Source organism: Embiotoca jacksoni, unplaced genomic scaffold (genome assembly GCF_022577435.1).
Source record: "Embiotoca jacksoni isolate LCO1_2020_lvr unplaced genomic scaffold, fEmbJac1.0.p SCAF_11, whole genome shotgun sequence".
Classification (NCBI taxonomy): domain Eukaryota; kingdom Metazoa; phylum Chordata; class Actinopteri; family Embiotocidae; genus Embiotoca; species Embiotoca jacksoni.
Window position 1 is genome coordinate 7,157,250 of NW_027185241.1, and position 22,765 is coordinate 7,180,014.

The following is a 22,765-nucleotide window of genomic DNA, read 5'->3' on the forward strand; positions in this document are numbered from 1 at the left end:
CTACATAAAGCCTACTAAAATACATCTTGGAATTCATACTGGATTTTATCAAACAGCCTAAGTGATTCAAAAGATTAGTATTTCTTATTGTAAATATTTAGTTGATTTCTACAAACAGTAAATTTAGGCTGCGTGTGATCATTGCTATAATATCCTATCCAATTTTAAATTAATGTCTGTTAATTTCTAAGTAATAAAACAATCTACTTTTATCCTAAACTGTATTTTCCCTTCAACAAATATTTTATTGTGCCCTATTTATCAAGGTTGTGGAGATCTTTGTATCACAAACTTTCATTTTCCAATACCAAGGCTTGTCCTTATCATTTATCAATGTTTTCTTCATGACCAATAAAACTGTTTGTTGTCTTCATATATAGCCTACTTAAATAAATAAATGACTGATACCTGGGATACAACTTTACCTAATCTCAGCTGTAGTGTGAGATCATAAGGGTATGTGTGATCTAGTATTTCACTCCCACAAGGTTCGGGACTGAAAAGAGACACATTTGAACAAATAATAGTTACAGTTAAGATCTAGTCTAAGATATCAACATTTTACTAAAAGTATGGGTCAAGGAAACACTAGGTCATAGCCTACCTGTAAGAAATGCACACATTTTGTTGCTGTTTGGCAAAATCCACGTTATACAACTGGTTTGACAGCGTGATGAATAGATGACGAGTAAACTGATCTCAATACAAATAAGTATACAATAAGTAAAGTGATCCTTTTAATACTTTAAAACATGTCTTTTTGAAAACATTTTAAAAAAGGTTGACTACTGGATCCGTGTTACATATGATTATTAGGATAACGCTGTGATACTTAAACGTTATGTGAATTTTGTCCATCTAAACCACTTTGTTTGCAATTCATTGTTTGTTCATCATGAGTGATATGAAAGTCCTTAAATTCTTTTTTAACCGCACGCTGAGTTGGTCTCCAGGGTTATCGTGGCTTTGGCAATTCGTGTTTTAAAGACTGACTGTGACCTCTACACGGCTCCTCCCACAAAAAGACAAATCAGATCAGACAAAAACTCCCTCTGCAGTTGTAAGCACAGTTTTCACTAATTGCTCTCCAAAAACTTTGAGTATTATCCTGCTTTCACTGCTTGGCCCACAGCTCTTTCCCTTCATATACAGTAGATATCAGCATTAAAGGTTTGGCTTGATGGTGATAGTGTTGAGGATCCAAAAGCTTCGCAGAAGTAGGCCTATGGAAATTCCTCTGAGAGGTCAGAGATTAAAGAATGACAAATGATCCTTGACTAGGTTGAAACACACTCCCTCTCCCTACTCTGGTGGTCCACATCCTATCATGAAAGCTTTGAGAAAATCAGATGCAGCCTTTTCTTTCTTGCAGTCAGGCTGTAACACTGCTGGAAACTGTTTTTGTCTGGTCAAATTATGTGCAGGAGTTGTGGGTAAAGTTACATGCAAGTCACAATTAAAGTTTCAGTGGACTTGAGAGGTCCAGGGCAGCAAATAAACTGTAGCACAAAAGCAAAAAATATCAAATAAATAAATAAAGTTGAACTGTGGCTGTTTTCTGTTCAATAAAAGAGAAAGAACATTGTGAGAATTGTTTACTGGACATCAATCACAAGACATGAAACCAAAAACCACTGCATAACAGTTGCTTAGAAAGTTTTCTTCAGCCAAAATCTGAACACAGAAGGAGAAGAACGATTTAAAGACATATAGCTTTGACTGGAGCAGCATTTAACTTCTAAGTGGATTTTTGGAGAACAATATTAACCACACCCATTTGACTCAGAGCCTTTTAATTTGCTTCAACATGGTTAGCAACAGTTTTTGTCTATATCACCCTGATGTCAACTTTGTGCAGACCACGGCCAAAGTCATCCACAATGACTAATATTTCCTTTTTGTTAATTGCTGTGGCTGCAGTTTCTTAAATAAAGACTTTGTCCGGATGTTCATACAGAGAATGAAGAACCATCACTTCCAGCTATGTCTGCTATGGCTAAACTGTTTGTTTTTGTTGTGTTACGAAGGATTTTTGTTATCATGCCATAACAAAATATTCTCATTGCTTGTCTCAGACTTGCACAACTGTTTATGTTACACTGTTTTCTTTAAAAAAAAAAAATAGTCAAACAAGGTTACACATTTTTGCTTGGTGTCACAGTCTCAGCAGTTTATTTGAAGGTTTACATTATCTTCATTAAAATCTCAGCTGTTCCAGGAATGCAGAGGACTAGATCCACACAAACAGAATTTAATGCTGGACCCCCTCCACATTTCCTCTTTACTTGCGGCTTTATCAAAGATATGTAGTGGGGGGAAAGAAAAACGTTATTCTGGGGAAAAAAAAGGAAAAGTCAGCACAGAGAGGAGATTTCAACTATATTGCCACATTTTAACTGAATATTTGTTCTCCATTTATTGCAACATCTTTCCAAAGTCTAAAAGATAAAAGCATGCAAAAAAATGTGTGAAAACAAAAGGACAATGTGTTTGTAGTACTGCTGACCTGCAGGATTCAGCCTGAGGAGAAACACCTCTCTAGAGACATACAGATACGAAGAGGCAGGTTTTTTTACATGGGTGTGTTTAGTATTCAGTGTGTAAATGACACATTCAGCTCCAAGTAGACAGCAAGTTTACTGAGGTTGAGGAAGAGACAGTGTGATGGGAGATAAAACGTCCTCAGCTGTTTTAAAGTGTAAATGCTGCAGCAATACCTGAGTAACAAACTAAAATATGTACTGGCTCAACAGGACCATGCATTACTACTAACCTAGCCATATTAAGAATATAGAATGAATCTGAAAAGACAGTGCAGATGTAGATTATGTAATTTGTTTATGTTGTGAAACACAGTCAGCATGTGTAACATTATAATTTTATCACATGATGTTGTTATTTTGCTCGTGAAGTGTGATGTTTAAGCTGCATGATACTGTAAGCACTTTGTTTTTGGGGCTTTGTTACACATGTTGTTACTGTATTCTTCTTTCCTTGTAGTTTAACTTGTTAGAGTAGGACGTGACTTACAGCTACAGCCCTAATTTATAGTTAGTGCTGGCTCAGGTTACTGTAAACCATCCTTTCATTCTGCTCTCTTTTTGTTCTCCATGCATTTGTGTGCCACTATTACATGTTGCTTTAACATTTCCTTAACATTTATGTTTTAATGTGGTTGTTAATTATTGTATTCAATGTAACTGTAAAGTGAATCAGTTCAATCCCATCAGGGCAGGTGAAGTTCCATGGTGATTTAGCATTTTAAATACAAATTGATTGATTGACTTTTGGGATTTAATTTTTGTATTTATTAAATGCAAACAAACAAAAGAGTCCATTGGAAATCCCAGCTGACATCCACGAGAGATCAAGCTACTAACATTATAAAATCAAAAGCTCAGGGTTTTCTGCTCAAAAGAGAGATTTTGGGTGGACTATCATTTTAACTTTTAATTGACAATAACCAGTGTCCTGCATCTTGGAATCTGTATGCCTAAACAAACTGTGACACACACTAGCTACAGAATAACTGGACAGAATAGCAATAGTACATCCTGAGAGAAAAGGAATCCTGTATCACTGTGCACTCTCAAAGAACATCAAAATACATGTTTCCCTGGATTAATCAAAATCATTTTAAACTATCAAAATATTGGAATTAATGTTTGACATCATCTAGCAAAAACAAAGCTCTGTTGGAAGTCATGAAATGTTTAACACACTATGATTACTGTGCTTTCTCATTTTTTTTCATTATTAGAAAAATAGATTCTGTCAGAGATGAGATTTAAAATAATGTATGTCTATGTGTGTGTAGATGTTTTTGTGGATTCGGGTGAATCATCAGTGAGTGGTCCCAGGCAGCAGCTCTGCCTCAGAGGCGAACAGCTCCTTGTAGAGTGGAGGAAACAGAGAGTGAGCAGTGAGCGGGTAACGCTGACTGAACCAGCGCAGCTTCTCCATGTGCAGACTGCACAGCGAACGCAACACTGCCATCCTCTGGTACAGCTGCAAGGAGGACACAGGCACATTTAATACCTACTTTCTAGCATGTACTTGTATGCATATTCATATTGTATTGCATATTACATTTAGCTTTTTACCAACCAGGTGACTAAACATGTACCTTATGCATCAGACTTTCTTGGCTGTCTCGCTGTAGAATGTGTGTGAGTCCAAACTCTACGCTTCTTTGAACCCGTTGAACTCTTCCTCTGTCCTCCAGACATGGACGATCTGCACACAAAATTATTTCCATCCATTATCTATACTCGCTTTATCCTGAACAGGGTCACGGGCCTATCCGAGCTCACTTTTGGGCAAAGACAGGTCGCCAGTCAGGGCCAACACATAGAGACAGACAGAAACAAAGACCATTCACGCGCTCAATCACCCCTAAGGCCATGCATGAATGGTGCACTTTGCTATAGTCTCATTATTTTACTTATGTACAAATATTCTTGATTCACTGGCCTGTTAATATCACCATGCCTCATAACAGACACTGGGGTGCAGAGAGGCTGACTGTGTGGGAATGCATGGAAAAGATGGAAAAGATGCCAATTTTTCTATTTATGAAATATTTCTGTCAGCTACATTTAGACAACAAGTGTTAACCTTTTGGGCTAAAAGATGATAGACTCACTAGATTTAGCCACAAACAATCATCAGTGTAAATGTAAAAATAAAGAGAATACAGGCGAAGGAGGGGAGAACAATCAACTTCCACAAGATAAAAATAAATATTGGAAGCCAAGTCAGTAAAGGATGTTACCTGATGGACAGTCCAAAGCTTGAAATATTTCTGCTATCCATCTCGCAACAAACTGTCACTAGTGCGTACAGTACACACTAAGGGCCTGATTTACTAAGAACTCAAATAAAGGATACTAAATTGCGTGTTCCTTCCAAAAGTTTGCACTTTTTTTGCACCCGTTTTGCGGGTGATTCACTAAGAGTAATTGCGTCATTGAAATCAGGTGCAAATCGCTGTATTTAAATGAGGGGTTTGTGTGCGTTAATGTGATTCCAACAATGGAAAACAGAGCGACCGCAAAAGGAAAAGGAAATCTGATCCCATTGAATTAAGAAATATAAATATAACAAGAACAAAACGGCATTTAGGAGATTATGAGCAAGAAAGTCAATTACCGTGGGAAAAACAAAAAGGCGAAAAAAAAGAGGCTTCGTAATAAAACATCAACAAAATAAAACAGGAGGGACGGTGGATGAGATCCTCTAACAAACACCGATCACCAGGTCCAGTTCTCTGTGATGAGCAGGTGACTTTTCATTCAGTGACTCGCGAGTGCTCGGGAGCCTTTTGTATCTGTGGATTCTGCTGGACACATTCAGGACCTCTAACAGCACACCTGAATAACAGGACGTGGTGAGATATCAAGCAGCGATACGCTGGAATGACCCAGAAGTAGGAAAATGCTGGGTCGTCATAAGTTTTTTAATTGCTGGTATTTCGTTGCTCCTCCTTGTTATTGGCTGTAAATCATCATTCAGTTCATTAAACAACTAAGAAATGTAATCACTGACAAACGATATGTCTGAATAATGTTTCCCTCTGACATCTCAAAATGTTTCCACGGGTGTAAAACCATGTTCTCAACGTATTCTTTAGTTTCCCTGCGTCTCCTTCTCACCACAATAAGAGCAGCCATGTCTCCAGATTTGCGCACCTGATTAATACATACCTTTCAGTCGTACTGAAATACACACGCAACCACTTCTCCTATTTCTACTTTCAGGTTTAGTAAATATAGTTGGGGTGCTAAATTGTTCTATTTGCATGTTCCCTCCCAGTATTGTGCACATTTGTGTTTTTTTTTAGAAACGCCCAGTATTGCATATGCATGCAGGCAAATACGCAAAATGGACAATGTGTTAAATTGCACATTTGAAACACGCAATCCTCAATGCACCTTGTTGGTAAATCTGCTAGGACATTTTTTTGCGGGTGGTATGGAGTTTGCACGTGATTTTACACAAACTTTTAGTAAATCAGGCCCTAAGTGTCCTCCCACTTTTTGTAATGGTTCAGAACTGAAAACTGAATTGCAACATGACAGATCAAGTTTATCTTACCTGCATTGATCAGCACAAGAGCACTGAAGAGAGCGATCTGCTGCTCCGTGAGCTTCAGAGCACACATGCCATGAGCAAAGTCAAACACTGCCGTGATTAAATCACCACAAGCTGCAAGAAAAGACACCACTAAGCATCAATAAGGAACCATATTATTATACTGAGCTCATTCAAAACTTTTAACAAAATCCTCACCCAAAGACTTGAAGACTTGAATTCCAGCAAATTTCCCATCAAAAAACACAGTGTTGTTCTCTGTGTTAAAATACCGACACATCCTGACCAGAACCACCTCCATGGAGCCTGAGAGAAAAAGGTAAGAAAGCACAAAAATGAATCAGATGAGAAACACAGCAAAAGTGTTTGATTGTGACTAAAACTCATCTTGCAAGTAAGGGGAAAATCACCAGTCTTTAAAAGTGCAATCTGGTCGTTCTGGCTGAGCAATCGGAAACCTGGGACATGTTTTGCAAACTCCACCACATACTGCACAGCATCGGTCAGTCGGATGGCACAGTGCTGCCACATCTCATCCACTGACTGGGAACGAGAGTGAGACAGAGAGAAAAGATACAAACAAGAGTGTAAGTTAAGTTTGTTTCTCTGAAATCCTTTTGCAACATAACATTAAAACAAGCCATAAAGAGCAAAACATTTTACTCATCTCACACAGACTGATCCTCCCTGTTCCAACCATTAAATCTACTGCCCAGCTTTCATTCGTTTATCACTTTATTTAACCCCCCCCCCCTTTTTTTTTTCATTACATGGATGATCAAAGAGAGAAGAGGAGGGGGAAATGATGAAAAAATATTTCTCAGTTTTCTGTTTGACTCATCAAACAAAAGTAGCGTCAGCCTATTAAATGCCATGTTTTTGGTTTTGAGAGCATCTGAATAAGGGGAAAGATGAAGCCTGAGAGATTCAAAAAAGAAAGAAACAGAAATCCTGGTGGTATACTTTGCTCTGGTAGGCTTGGATCTCCTCTCTGCTGAACAGTTTCCATCCAAGAGCCTGCAGTTCCTCCACTCTGTACTGGCTGGTCTCTCTGTGGGAATGCACAATACTGGCACACAGCTCATCTGAAGAAAAGCAGAGGCACTCATAAATATCATAAACATAACATCATTAGAAGCGCATTTAATCCCGCTGTCACAGTTTGCTTACCTATGTTTCGCAGAGAGTGAGGATAGAGGCTGTGATGATCTTCGAGCGGGTTGTAGGGATGAATCGCCATCAGATCATGAGACGACTGTCTGGAGTCAAATCCTTACATGACGAACAGAGAGGAGAGACAGATGAGGAATAAGCAGAGGAGGATTGAGAAAACTGGGCACAGAGAGTGAGTTGCAGTGCCTCACCTCTTACATCAGGGAGTCCGCTGTTGCCCCCCGCCCCTTGGGATCTTGATGTGGGAGAGTGGCTGGATCCTCGGTAGATCATGCCAGACAACTGAGAATTGTTTGGGGAGCACACCAGGTAAGGGTGAATATCAGTGGCGTAGGGCAGCAGCTCGGCGTCCCGGTTGTAGGAGTAGGCTGAGACAATGGGCTGAAGAAGTTGGGGGGAGCGGTCTTGACGGTTCTTGGACGGGTAGGACAACACCGACGGGGTTTCTCCCTGAAGCTGCTGTTGTTGCTGCTGCTGTTGCTGACGGTGCCTCTCCACTTCAGCAATTAGAGAGTCACGCTGACGTTTGGACATCCGTCCAAACTTCACAGCTGGCAAGAACAAAAAATATACGCAACAATAAGCCAAAGCTGTGCATGAATAAGAAAGTTGGATTTGTCTGTCTGTGTTTTGTCTCACCGTCTCTGCTCATGCCCTGTGCCAAGCACTTCTGCAGACGGCAGTGTTGGCAGCGGTTGCGGCTGGCCCGGTCAATCTGACAGTTACTTTGCCTGGAGCAGGAGTAGGATACAGTGGGCAGCTGGCTGCGCCGGAAAAATCCCTGAGGGTGGATTAACAGTGCATGAGCACAAGCAAAGTGTTTTTATGGGAAACACTGGTATCTAAGTTTAAAAAAAAAAAAAAATCAGATCACGATTCTTTTAACATGAACACAGAACATACCTTCTTTTTTTTTTAAACAAGAGCCGATTTTTTTTTTTTTAGTTTTGACCAAAATATGTACTGAGCGGAACAACTGAAAAATAAACTTGTCAGTGTTGTCTGGTGGACACTTTCTGAATTACCTCAACATATCTTTGAAATTTCTGTACTGCCATCTTCTCAGGCAACATATGCAGATACAAAAATATGTACAGTAAGCTGATACTGGCCCACATGGGGTAGTACCAATGGTCAAAGAAACAGTTAAGCTTTTTGGGATTTGTTGCAGAAATTTAGATGAGTTGAATGATACCACTGACATCTGTTGGTTTAATAAGAAGCTGGCGCCTGCATTCAGTTAAAATAGCTCACCATCTCATGAGGAAACAGCTAGCCAGGCTCAGTCGACCAGCAGAGACAGAAGAATTATCTGCACCCAGCATTAAACAGTCTGACAAATAACCCTGTATAAAATCAGATTAGGTCATTTTTACCCTATTTCTGACACTAAATACATGTCATCTTTTAATTGCTGATGTTGAGAGGTGCTGGGAGGCTAACCGTTTCATATTTCCAGTCTTTATGCTAAGCTAAGCGAAAAGGCTCCTCACCGCAGCTTCATATTGAACGGACAGAAAGGAGGGAAGGATCAATCTGATGTGTGTAAATTGTGTGCGTCTGTGTGTGTGTGTGCAATATTGTATGTGTTTGATGCTGCTGTATCTGACCTTGCAGCCCTCACAAGTGATGACTCCATAATGCACTCCAGAGGACTTATCACCACAGATCTTGCATGGGATAACTTCAATCTGGGCTGAACGAACACAGAAAAAGAAGTTGAGTTAACATTTTCAACCCTTGTCTTCTTTTCTCCACACTGAAGCCACAGAACGGTTGCTCATATAACGGACCAACAGGGACACGGCAACTGAGTTGAGAGTGGGAAGCAGCTGTTAAGCAACAGTCTAAGCATGCAAGTTCAATTTCAGTTCAATGATACTGGATCCTTAGTGTCATACGTTTTCTTCATGCAGCTGCTGAACAAGTCACAATAAAAAAGACACTCCAGGACAAGTGAAAAAAAACATTAAAAAAAAAAGAGAACAAAATCACATCTGTAGGAATTTGTGTATATTAAGTGGATCCATGTTCTTGTTATATCAACTCATTACCCCACATTCATGCTCTCTTTAACGCATATGGCAGCCCTGTATGATGTCAGAGACAATGAACAGTGATTAAACAATACATTTGTCTAGTGTTTATATTAAAGAAAATCTAAATGTAAAACTTCAATCTTAACATCTATATCAAACAGCCTATCAATGTCACTGCAAAGTGATTCCCACTGTGAGAACTTTGTCTTGTTCTGTACTTCCCCTTAAATATCTATCAATTGCTGTGTGAACATAGCAAGCCAAAGGTGTTTTCCTGCCAAACACCTCTTGTCTTAATAATAATGAACAAAATACCGTCAAATGCAATAAGAAGAAAGTCTTTTGAGGACGTGGAATATTTTCAAATGGAGACAGGCGGAGTATGTGAAGGTGTCAACCTCAGAGTGCTTTCAAGTGGTTGTCTGACTTCTCTTTCACTGTGACTGTCCCTCTTTCATGTAATTTCATTCTTTGTGAATCCTTCTCTGTCTCACTCATAAAGGACACAGCTGCCAGTAATACACTCTTTCTCCTTCATCACTGCCAGTAATGGCCACCCATCCTGGCCCCCCTGCCCCTGATCTTTGTAAACTCTCACACCCCTCAGGCTTTTGCTTAGTGGCAATTTTTGTCACAATCAGATGTGATTTGATTCATTCTGGAGTCAGAAATTTCAAAAACTGTTTGTGTGTTTATGTATGTCCTGACAAAAATATATTTGATAAACCAATAACTGAAGGAAAAACACATTTATTATGCATTATGTTGTGTATTATTGCAACAACACACATTCAGGAGGTATACTATACTATAACACAAATAACATAAAATAACCTCTTCTTTTATCTATTCCTACCATCTTCTCTCCTCCTTTCACAAATGCACTCAAGATGTGATTGTTTTCTGCGAGACAAGGTCTCACGCCTGCATGTTGGTGATGCTTATATACAGTAGTATTTGCATTTCCGTGCATAACTGTGTCAGATTCTTTCAGAAGTGTGTGTTAGTGTGTCAGTGTGTGCCCTCTTTATCGGGTGCCACAGGGATCACCTGAAGGCTTCTGAAGAGGACGGCCAGTCTGGGGTACAATAAAGGCAGACACAGAGCACAGATATGTGTGACAAAGCCAAAATCACTTCTGCACAGCTGAAAATACTGCAGGTCCTATTAATAGAGATGGCTCATCAGCCTCAAGATTCACCATGTTAAGGATTATAATACTTAACCAGTTTAACTATTGACATTGCAAATCACACCAGGACGATTTGGTTGAAATAAGCTGTTAGTTAGAAACATTTCTCTGCAAGCTAAACGTCAATCATCAATAGTTATCAGTAATAATTTAGTAAAACACAGTGCCTGATCTGTGATTATGATTGTGTTTCTGTCGGCAGTACGGGTTAGACAGAGAACATCAGTGGTCTTTATATTTTTGCTATTTCAGTTCTGATTGTCAACCCCAAACAACAGGAAATCCACTGCGGCCCACAACCTTTCACTGTTCACACACAAACACGCAGCAATCACACACCCTGTTCCTATAGCAACTTTCCATACACCAATCACAGCCGTTAATCACTTTCAGATGAACACTCTACACAGTATAAGGCAAAACCTATTCAAATCAGGACTTCTGTACTGTTGCCAGACAAAAAAAACACAACCTGTATTTGAAAGCCTGTCAGTATCAAGACACCTGCAGCTGTAAGGTGAAATTGACTTAACACCTGATAAACACTGAGGGATCATCTCCAATCACCAGCAGTTATGAGCTTTGTTGTCTTACATTGTTATCTTCAGCCACAGACCTCGACCGATCAAAGCCAGCATCTTCTGGTGTGTATGTGTGCACGTTTGTGAGAGATGGACAGATACAAATACCACACCACCTTTTTTTCTTCCATTAGTATCTTTTTTGGTAATCTTAGAGCGGGTTTATGTCGAGTATAGCTTCACTAGTTTTACAATTACATGTACATTCAATAGCAAAATACCAAATATTAAAGCTTATATTGGTTTACCCTCATGTAGCAAGCCTGCTTAACAGCTTAGCAAACAATTTTTGAATTATGTGCATGATGCTCAATAATAATCCATGGGATGAAGATTAGTTTTGCTTTCCAGTATGGTTTTTCCAAGCTTTTCTTTTGTTGCAACTGCGACCTCTTGACAAACCCTGAACATTTCATAGTTCCACTGCGATCCACTGACACCTTACAGTATGAAACCAACCATCAACACACTAAACAAAGTTGCAGTAACATAATTCATAATGTGGTGAGATAATTTAAGCAGAACAATGCGATCAATTGGAAGAGTTAGTTTGAAAGTGCATGATATGTGCTGCATACCGTCGGCAAGTAAATTGGTTTAAGTACGTTAGATGTTCAGTGATGGAAATAGAAGAGTGCCGCCTCCCACGCTTCCGCATGCAAAGTGTACCAAGATGCCACTACACAGAGATGGTCTGTGTTCAGGACCATCAATGACTTACTTGCACACTTAAAAAAGCAGTGCTGTTGTAAAAAAAAATGGAAGCTTCCATTTATAACAGCAAACAGAAATAATAAAATGTGGTTTCTCATATTTGCGGTGACTTCTTGCTGAAATCTGGTTACATCAATTTTGTTCCCAATTTATATCAGTCTTGACGGCCGTAACAAAGGGTGCAACCACTAAATTTCCTGGTATGATAAATGTATGGGTGGCGGGGGCTGGGGTGGGAAAGCAAAACAGATCAGTCTCTGCTTGAATTTACCTCATCAGCAGTTTGTTCTTTGCAATGTAAACGGACAAAAAACCTCAACTTTCCTCTGACGGAAGCTTACCTTTGGTACATACGCAAGCAAGAGAGAAAACAAAGTTTGTATCCACACATCACACCCTTATAAACACACGCGTGCACACACACGCACACATGTGTACACACTCAAAGATTGTTAACTTGTCATAGATACAGATTATTTATCCATCATTAGTTTTCATAAACCACATTAATAACCAGGATTATACACATTTTATGATTATTTAATTTATTTATACCAACGACATAACTTAAAATGATTTCATAATTACATAATATGACATTATAATATATGTTCTAATTATTAATAATATTTTTGTTGGGTTTTAATCATCTATGATTTATATAAATTAAAATGAATAATTTTAATTTAGCATTTTACAGAACCAGGATGTTTAAAATAGTTCAACAGTTTGGCTCATTGAGTAATAAAACAATAATTTTTCTGTCGTATCAAAACTCATGTAAGAGTAGGATGCTGTGATATCTTTATTCACAGAAGAAATAGTATACATAATCCTGCGTAATAATGCATGCTTTTGGCTTTTTTTCTGCACTTAAATAAAAAAAATAACATTTTACTATATATTATACGATATGCAACATGAGATTCATTTGTCCTGCCATGCAGAGCGAAACAGGATCTATCAAAGACAAAATAACTGCCTGTCAGATTTATTTTCTTTGTAAGAAATTGAGATTCATGAGATGTAAAAAATATTCTAATCTGTAAGTAAAGAAATACAAGCAGGGAAATAAATTTAATTATCTGATGATAATTAAATTTATCTGATGATAAAATAAAAAGTTTTTGACAGAAATGACAAACAGGTGCTTAATGAAAAGTATTTCAGTTCACTCTTGTGTATTTAACGTTTTATTACAAAACATCTCTGGTTAAATATATTTTAATGCTGACTACAGGTGTACAGGTGCTAAGAAAGTTTTAGATTTAAACTGTGGCCGCTGTTACATAAACATGAGAGCTTCTAAACTGTTGAGTTAATGTACATGATCTGAAATTTTTTTTAATTATCAAAGCCACTCTGAACACCAATTAGCATTACATTAACCCGTCTGACTTTGAGGTGCTTGCTGAATTTGGAGGTGTTTCAAAGTGGTAATGTTTTGACAGTAGCAAAGGGTATGAATCAGCTCAACTGCTGTATTTCATTTACCATATTTTGGGGGGGAATGTGTCACCTGCGAGTTTGATGTTCGCTTTGATCTAAAGCCAACCGCTTTTGCTGCTTTGGAAGTGCTGTGCAGGTTTCTGCACCCAAAGGAACAAGGAAATCCTTTCTGATGAATAAAGTGTATAAGATTCTGCACAGGAATCCCCCGAACACAGCAACAAAGCCGTATGAAATGTTTGTGTGCCTAAATTCTGATGGACTCAAGCCCACTTTGATGATGTGACACCAGAGAAATAGATAATTCATTGTTTTCCAGCTGTAGTGACACACGAACATTAAGTAAAAATTTTAATAACTTAGAACATGCTTTCCTCTCATTTACAAATACAGTTTCCACACACAGCTGCAAGGCAGAGATATGCTTCATCTAGGCGCCATCTAAAAAGCAGCTGCAGATCTGTAGGGTGCGTCTGTGTGTGCTGCAACAGTGAGTGTTGCAAGCAACTTTTATTGACAGATGAATTATTCCTTATCATTTGTCCCTTTGGTTCTTCTCCCCCACCTGCGTATTTTGTGTGTTTTTAATTTGTTAACGCGGACGTTTTTTGTGCAAGAAAGCAGATTTGTCGTCATTTTCATGATCACATTTTTAGCATTTCCTCTGCATCCTGTCTGCTCTATGTGCAGTCCATTCAAACTGATGCACTGCAGCAGTGAAGATCCTGTTTTCTGTTGGTTTGTATTCAGTGTAAGTAAATGCAAAAAAGGTTTGCACCATCTCAAATGTTATGGTATAACCTGGTTTCTTGGGTCTTTGATCTATGATTGGTTCAATGAATTAATAAATTATGATTATCTATTATATAAACAATAATACTGTAAACAATAGGTGTTGTGCAGAATTACACATGAAAATTCTTTCTTAAAAATAAACACAATTGTATAACTGCCTTACCTGATGTGTAATGTACAGGGAGTGACATGGGGAAGAAATATCTGTGACATGATTCAAATCTTAATACCATCAAAGGGAGCTCAAATTGAGTCATGTTACCAAATTATAAAACTGAAACACATCAGTTGGCGTGAATGCGTAGTCAGCCAATGAAGAAACTCTGGAGAGACCCAATTAAGTTTCAAAACAAATATGACCATCAGTCTTCTCAAACTCTGAATACTGCGAGAACTGAGTACATGAACATGTGTCCGTGTCTTGTACAGCGTCTTTTGCAGGGCTACTAGAAATATTTTTGAAGGAATAAAGCTTAAATATTTAACATGACATTTAAATCATAGCATTAACACAAGAGCAAAATGGTTAAAGTTAGTGCCACTTAAACTTCAAGTTCAAAAACTTAGTATGATGATATCAAGTGTTTGAAGCCACAGGTAACTACATCTGCATGAAAGCAAAGTTATTTCAGTTTTGTTCAATGCTAGGAATATTGATAACGATATCGTGCACTATCAGCATCAATTCATTGTCATGACTTTACTTCTAATAATCACAAACTATGAAATCAGGGAGGATTGAAGAGAAACTGTGCATGTAAACAACATGTAATTGATAAGATTGATAAAATATCTTTGGTTGTACTGTCCACAAAGACACACTCACACACACACACACGCAGACACTCAGACTAAAGAACTTCGTCCCTACCTCGCATCATTCTCACTCCTCCACTTGTCTCAGACGTTTGTCCCACTTTCACAAGCTCCCTTTTCCTCTCACTTTGTCTAACAGTAGTCTTTCTTTTTATACACACTTTTTTTTCCCCACCACCTATATCTTTTAATCTTTCTTTTTTTTGTCGTCCTGTAGCAAGCTGGCTCGGGTGCTCACTGCAGCTTCAGCAAATATTTTCAGACTTTTGAGTGTCAGTCACCGCCTCATCTTCCTTGTTAGTGTGTGTGAGAGAGAGAGAGGAGACAGAGACAAAGAAGGGGGGGGGGACTGTCCCCTGCACTGACTTTTTTTCTAAAGGTACTTTTTCCTCATGCCTTTGTTGTTATCCTTCACCCCCTCAGTCTGTAGTACACATCAAAAAAAATAATTATTTAATAGTGTTTGGCACCTTTGAGACTCTCAATGAGAATTTAAACTTATTAACAGGAATCCGGCGATGCAGTAAACAATATGTAAGTTACAGAGGCATTTTGATACAGTAAGATTTTATTTATTCTAAAACTTGTGATTTCAGTTTGGATTTTTTGTTGTTGGTTTGTTAATTGCTCTGATGTACACTGATTACCTGATTAGATAAAGATCAATATCAATTTATCGGTAAAAGAATCATCTCTTTCTTCTTTCTGCATTTTTTTTTTTTTTTACATCGTTCTCTCTTTCCACACTCGACTGTTACAGTTTAGTTTGCAGATCTGCTGTCACTTTCTTCCAGTAATGGAAAAAGTATTGAGGTTTTTATTTGTATATAACCAGCAATACAACACAATTAAAATGCTTTTTCAAATGAAAATCATGTATTAGTCATGTCATGTAGTAGATTAAAATGTAAACATAATAACATCAACAAATCAAAAATAAAGAATGTTGTCCAATATAACTGGATTAATATTACTGATGCATTGAGAGGTAAGCAGCATTTTAATGTTGCAGCTGATGGAGGTGAAGCAAATTTGAAGTACTTTATATACTCTTGGGGAATTTAACCTATAACAATGCAACATATTTTACAAGAGTGTCTGTGAAATTTGATCTTCAAAGTAGAAAGTAAGTTCTTTAGATCTGAGATAAAAAAAAAAAATAAAAAAAAAATATATAATATTTTATGCTGCAATGTAGTAGAGGGGAAGTAGAAAGGAACAGAAAGAAACAGAAACAGAAAATTCTAAACTACAACATAAGTACAATAAAATTTTATTTAAGCACAGCACTTGAGTAAATGTACGCAGTTAAGAGTCCACCACAGCTTCCTCAATACTCTCTTATGTCTACCGTTACTATCATCCCTCCATCTGAAGCACCTGAAAGATGAACCAAGCCACACAAGACCACCCAGGCACCAAAATCCCAAAGCAAAACTCAATATTATCCATCCTGTCTGGCTCTCTCTGGTCTCACATACATTCTTACTCACAAGCACTAATCAATGAATTCATTATAATTTAGCCTACATTTGTTTATCATCACACCACCTAATGTGAAGGTTGGTGGTGTGTTACGCACAGCATCTCCACACTTGATAACAAACCCAGGTGTGCTAAAGTTGTGGCGCAAAGTGTTAAACCAAAAAAGTTAAAAAAAGACGAGATGTTATCGCTGTCATCTGCATTCAGATGCCAAAGTAGTTGGTATTTTCATCACTGTGTGTGTGTACGTGTGTAAGGGGGGCAGCACAGGTGCAACACACAGCACACACACTGTGTTGCTAATGGCCCAACCCCAGCAAAACCACTGGGTGTGTGTGTGTGTGTTTGTGTGTTGCCATACAGGTGCAATATTGCATGTTCAGTAACTATGAAGTCAACCACAATGCATGCACAAATATCTAGCACAAACACAAGCAATGCCATTACCACTTAGAGACACACGCATGTACACATGCAGACACACACACACGCACGCACACACGCACGCACACACAGTATTTTCATAGATAACTTACTTAAATGAGTCTTCTTGGACACGACGCCTCCTGAGGGAGAAAGAAAAGTTAATGAATCAAAACTAAACAACACACACTGTAAGTTTACAGCTTTACAAACTGGATTACATCTAAGCATCCAGATGTGCATTTTAGAAACAAACAGAACAGGCAGTGTACTCAGGGGTTACACTCAACTCCATATTGAAGCTACACTTGTACTTTTTTTTATACTTCATCTCAGTAATTGTATTACCTGCCAGCACTGTAAAGTACTGTAAGTGCAATTTTTAGGTCCTAACTTGAGCATTTCTATTTTTGCTATTTTAAAACTTCACCTACTTTTTTGAGGGAAATATTGTACTTTTTACTCAAATAAATTTGTCTGACAGGTGGAGTTACAGTATAAAATAATACATAAATAGTTAAAGATTTCAAATAACTACACTGTTAAAGTTTTCATGTTAATGCAACAATAAGAGATCCAATAATATAACACCACACAGACGAGGGATGTTGTGCTTAATGAGTACTTTACTTGTAGTATTTTTAGAGAGTGGTATTTTTTTACTTTTAAGTAAATAATTCAAACATTTCTACCTGTGCAACCTGCCCAGTGGCATGGTTAACTGTAGTCAAGTGACTGACTGCTTACAAAGGCATCAACCATTGTAATGTTCAAATGCAACATCATAATCTTGCATGTAATGAGCTTCATCCAACATAATGTGAAATCTTAAAAATTAAATTAGCAAGGTCTGTCTTTATCTAAGGGTTTAAATAAAACAAACATGAAATGTGAAGGAATTAAACTGTAGCTAATACATATTCAGCTGTGATAAACTCCTTATTGTCAACACCTAAATGGCAGTTTAATGCAGCATTTGCAAAATGCAGTCCTTTTTTAGAATTGTTTTCCAATGTACAATGGCAGGTTGACAGATACGAAGGCTGAGTAATAGTAGAGGTTAAATTAGAGGATCCCTATTTACACTTGTGTGTGTATATTTTATGTTTGTGTGCCGCTTCAGCACATGTACACACAGGAGATAAGAGAAGGGGAAGGTGGGTGTCTGTGAAGCAATAGGTCCTCTTTTTGTCTGCCTGTTTGACCGCAATTGTGAGAAAGTCTGAATTCAGTCAGAGTGAGTAAACGCATGGAGGGTCGGTTCTAAACAGAGGGGTTTATTTCTGGAGTTGTATGTGTGTGTATGTGTTTGAGACATAGAGGTTTGAAGGCACGGCAGATAAGTATCAATGGAAGACGTAGAGCTTTGTCTGGCGCCAGATCAGGCCCTCTGTGGTTTCCCCTGTTTTCCTGCCCTCATCAAATCAGTTTTGCTTCATAAGCAGAAAGTCTGGAATGAAAGCACAGCAGTGCATATACACACGGAAAATCTAAAGAAATGTCAAGACTAACTGAGCAAGTGTTTTAAGGTGATTGCTGAATAAAGGGTAAACAACTATGATGAATAAAATTCAACCTTATCAGAATTAAATAAAAGCATAGTTTCTGAGTGAAAGTGATACATTTTTAAATTTGTTGTTGGGTTTTTAATGTATCCCTGGCCTGAGTGGTATGGAGCATAGTTATTCTGTTAAACAGTTACACAAGCATTACATTAGTATGGTTTCAGTGAAGACGGTAAAGAATGGATGTCCTTCTTTTAATTAGTCAACTACAGAAGTGTACAATAGGTCAATGGGTTCTTGCCTAATCAAAATAAGTTATTATTTTATCTGATGACAAAATTTAAGCTGTTCCTTGATTTTTTTTTTTTCTTTTTTGGTAAGTAACACATTTATCAACAAAAAACAAGCCACATTAAAAGTCACCTGTAACACTTTGAACTACAGGCATTCATGAAACGCGTCACAAATTATTTGAAATCATTAAAGCTGTCTTTGCTGTGGAATGGAATAAAAATGTGAAGTCGGTGGCTTGCGGTGGAAAAAAGGACCTAATGCAGCCACCAACATCTGCGTTGGTAGAAACTAAATGTGACACAGCATAGGCACATTTAGAAAGACATACCTTTCAGGCAGGCCATAAACCCACCACACACTCACCGTACATGACCCTACTGGTTGCAGAGACACCAACATCAACACCACCTATCAGTCAAAATCTCACTATAACGTCTCTACACTCTACACATCTAAGCTGACTGCTGAAGTGACAGTTGCTGCATTACATAACAGCACTGAAGACCACTGAACCCAGACAGTAGGCCGACAACTCTGCCTGAATATAAACTGTGACACGTCTACGGTAGCACCGAACATATACAAAATAATGCAAATATGTTACAGTCAGATAGGGTACATCATTACCAGACCAATGTAACAGACTCTGGAGGAAATAAATACATGAAGGCAGATGATGGATGACTTGATTGATAGGTAATTTAATATCAAAATTTATGTAAAAAAATGATTTACAAAATAATTAGAAAATACAATATATAGCAATAAAACCGACAACAAAAAAAGAACAAGTTACAAATGTATAAATTAAGTTAAAACCGGTGGGGAAGGTTTAGTTGTTTTAGGGTTCAAGTAGATTGTTGACCAATACGTGCAAAAAGTAATATATATATATAAAAAAGATCCCTATACATTTAGAAATAACCCTCCTCTGACAGGCAATATGGTGAAGCTAGATTATATATTCTGTCTTTTTAATTAAAGTAAGAAATGGAAACGTGGAGTGACAAAATGCAATGAGGAGAAGAATTCACACTTTTAAGTTGATTTAAAAAAAAATTGCAGAATCTCTTGTTGTAGAAAATAAAGCTTGACTGTCTGGAAATGTTGGCCTCTGCATTAGTTTAAAGAGTTTTCAAATCCATTGGAAAAAAGGTATTAAAGGTGTATTTAAGAACAGAAAGTATTTTTTGTCCCAAAGAAAATTAATCAAAATGTATCTGTATTAAGTTACAAGAAACTTGCAGACAACTGAAGAGGCTAGATGTTTAAAAAAAAACCATTATGGTTCACAAAGACATACAACTGAATATCACTGTTGCAACAAAAAAACAGCTTTGTTAACTTCGTAAATGGCAGCAGAATAGAAAAGAGCATTGGACCCACAATAGATCCCTGAGGGACACCACAAACAGTCTGTATCCGATGATGAACATAAGTTTCTTCCTAAAAGTAGGAGGAAAAGCAGTGTGGACAGGAGTGTGCCAAAGACTAAACCTTCTGCTTCAGAAAAATGAAACAACACCCACAACAGCCACCAAAACCAAGACACTCATCACTTTAAGAAGAGCCATCTCAGCAGTATGAAACTAAACCACACTGCATCTTCTGGCACTGACTAACAGAGGCACCTAGAATAAAAACCTGTAGTAAATGCTGCCTGTTTTCTGTCTTGTTCTTCCTGTTAGTCTCCTTTTTTCTAATGGTAATATAATACTATTAAATCATGATTAAAGACAAAGCTGTGCCTCTGTATACAAAGATGGAAATGTACTTATTTACTGTTTAGTAATTTATGTTACTTTCTGATAAACCTTGTAGACAGTTTCATCATTTGTATATTTGCTGGCAAAAGTCCAAATTGAAACTTTTGAAAGTGAAGTATATAGGTTATACAGGGTATCCAGCAAATTTATGTTTATGGAAATGTACATCATTGCTGAGTTTTTTAAAGAGTAATTCCAATGCTTGGAGATGTGACAAGAGTCTGAACCAAAAAACAAAACTTAATACATGACTTGAAAATCCTGGTGCAGTGAACAGTTAATTTAAGTGAGATTTAAAATACATAACTCAGACTTTGAATGCAGCACTGTGCATCTGTGATCCTCCTACATTTACTCGAGAGGTGTCCACTCTTCACTTTGCATGCCTTGAAATGAGACAATGTTATTCAAATAATTATCCCCGTGGCAGTAGGCAAACTCTAACAAACTATGTCGACATGCTAAGACAGTATGAGGGCTGTGCAGTGGGTTTCTGTGACAGAGGGACAGGCTCTTCCACTGACTGCCAATGGTTTGTTTATAGCCAGGGAGAGGCTCTGAATAGAAAAGCATTGAACAGAAACAGAAGCAAAAATAAGAGCTAATCCCCATGGATTACTCCAGATTACTGCCATTCTTACCCACTCACAGCACCTTAACCACATCCGAGTAAAAGAGATGAGGAGGGTTACTAGGGTGAAGATGGATGCGAGTGGAGGGAGTTAAAACATGGGGAGACAGAAGAAGAGTCAGATGGTGCAGGAAAGGTGAACAGATTGAGATAAAGAGTGAGCAAGGATGGAGGGAGTGGGTGAGAGTGAGCACTGAAGGGCATGCTGGGAAATAAGCATAGTTTGGTGTAAAAGAGGGAATGACATAAAGACACAAAATATCACGACACAAGATATAAAACTAAAAGTCAGCTAAAGCTATTCAACAAGTTGCTTTTTTCAGGCAGTGAATCTACACTTCAAATGGCCCTGCACGTGCTACAGCAGTTTAAATGTAATCTGCAGAATAAAATCTCACTGATGGGTCCTCTTACCTCTTTTGATGGAGATGTCAGCGGGGGGCACGTCAGGCTTCTCATATTCCATAACTCTCCTGTCAAAACACCAGGTGGCCCTACACACTCACACTCACTTTTCACACACCAACACACACACACAAACCACAGAAGGCTGCTAAATCAGTCGGTTTTGAAATCCACTTGCAGCCATTTGAATTATATGGTAATGTCACCAAACTCTGGCTCATGCTACCTGTTGGTTGTTCTAGCGCTCGGGCCGCCGCAGGCATTTGAAAACGTGCATTGCCATCTCGCCTACTTCCAGTCTTTACAGCGGTTCCCAAAACTCGGCCGTCATCTTCACAGCCTCTCAGCCGGTCTCCCCTGTTCAACAGTACACCTCTTCTTGTGTGGTTGTTATGAAATAAATTGGTTCCCCCCGTGGCAGCAGCAGCGGTGCGGAGAGTGCAGCTGGACTGGCCGGCCGTACACAAGCCGTGCACCAGCCACTCTCACCCCCTTCCCTGCGCTCTCCGTGCGCCCTGACCGTCCCAGGCTGGAGAGAGTTATGTCACCGGCTGTTACGTAATAGCAGCGGATCGGGTTTTGCTTTGAAGTGCTCAGTTGAGAAATATAATCCCATGTTGCTGCCACAAATTTCCGCCACACTAATCGAGAAAATACAACACATCGTGGAGACATTTGGTTCTTAAGGCCTGTTCACGGCTCCGTGGAAATAATGTTTAAATAAAATCAATTTTCATAGGCTGGTATAATTTTAGTGTCTTGAATTAACTGCAGGATTCTGCACATCCAATATAGCAATATACGTAGGAAGTTATTTCAGTGATAGTTTGCAATGCCTCACTTTAAAAGGGGTAGACATGAAGAAAACGATGAATAATCGATATGTCTTCTCGGTTTACATCATTGTGATGAACGCTCCTCTATGACACGCTTACATTGAGAACACACGTGCTGAACTGTCCTATCCATAACTAAGTAGGCTACGTTAAGCTTACTCAAGTAGACAAGTACTTCAATTGAATAGCATAATTTCATTTTTTACACGCACACATACATACACATACATACACATACACACACACACACCTAAGTATTGAACTGTTAGCTAACTCCACTACATTTATCTAAAAGCTAGATTTGGTTACTTTAATACAAAATATATGAGTTTTAAAAGTTTTTTTTTTAAAAAACGTGTTTTAAATGTAATTTAGATGTTTGAGCTGCACTGTGCAGAAGGACATCACAACTGGTTTAGAAGTCAATTCTGGCCCACTCCGCAACTTACACAAGAGTGATGTGGAAACCTAAAGGCTGTATCATATAATAAGAATTGTATTTCATTATGTAGAAGGCATCTTGTATTCAATGGTTACACTTTTAAAATATAATCAGATTCATAATGTA

The 22,765-nt window shown here is 38.2% G+C and overlaps 1 protein-coding gene across 3 annotated transcripts; it reads right to left on the reverse strand.

Moving 5' to 3' along the window:
- Positions 1-2,135: 2,135 nt before the first annotated feature.
- On the reverse strand, positions 2,136-21,844 carry rorc (RAR-related orphan receptor C). 3 transcript variants are annotated; one of them, XM_069142804.1, is made up of 13 exons: positions 21,588-21,844; positions 21,371-21,467; positions 16,874-16,903; positions 8,877-8,962; positions 7,906-8,047; positions 7,458-7,817; positions 7,264-7,365; positions 7,057-7,178; positions 6,504-6,636; positions 6,292-6,399; positions 6,097-6,207; positions 4,127-4,236; positions 2,136-4,008 (listed from the first exon to the last, which is right to left on the reverse strand). In XM_069142804.1, exons 2-13 carry the CDS (start codon positions 21,420-21,422, stop codon positions 3,844-3,846), a joined length of 1,521 nt encoding a protein of 506 aa, XP_068998905.1. In that variant the 5' UTR covers positions 21,423-21,467; positions 21,588-21,844; the 3' UTR covers positions 2,136-3,843. The 3 variants fall into 3 exon arrangements, with proteins under 3 accessions (XP_068998905.1, XP_068998903.1, XP_068998904.1); XM_069142802.1 differs by having other exon boundaries at positions 21,371-21,506; XM_069142803.1 differs by having other exon boundaries at positions 21,371-21,509.
- Between the last annotated feature and the right edge of the window lie 921 nt (positions 21,845-22,765).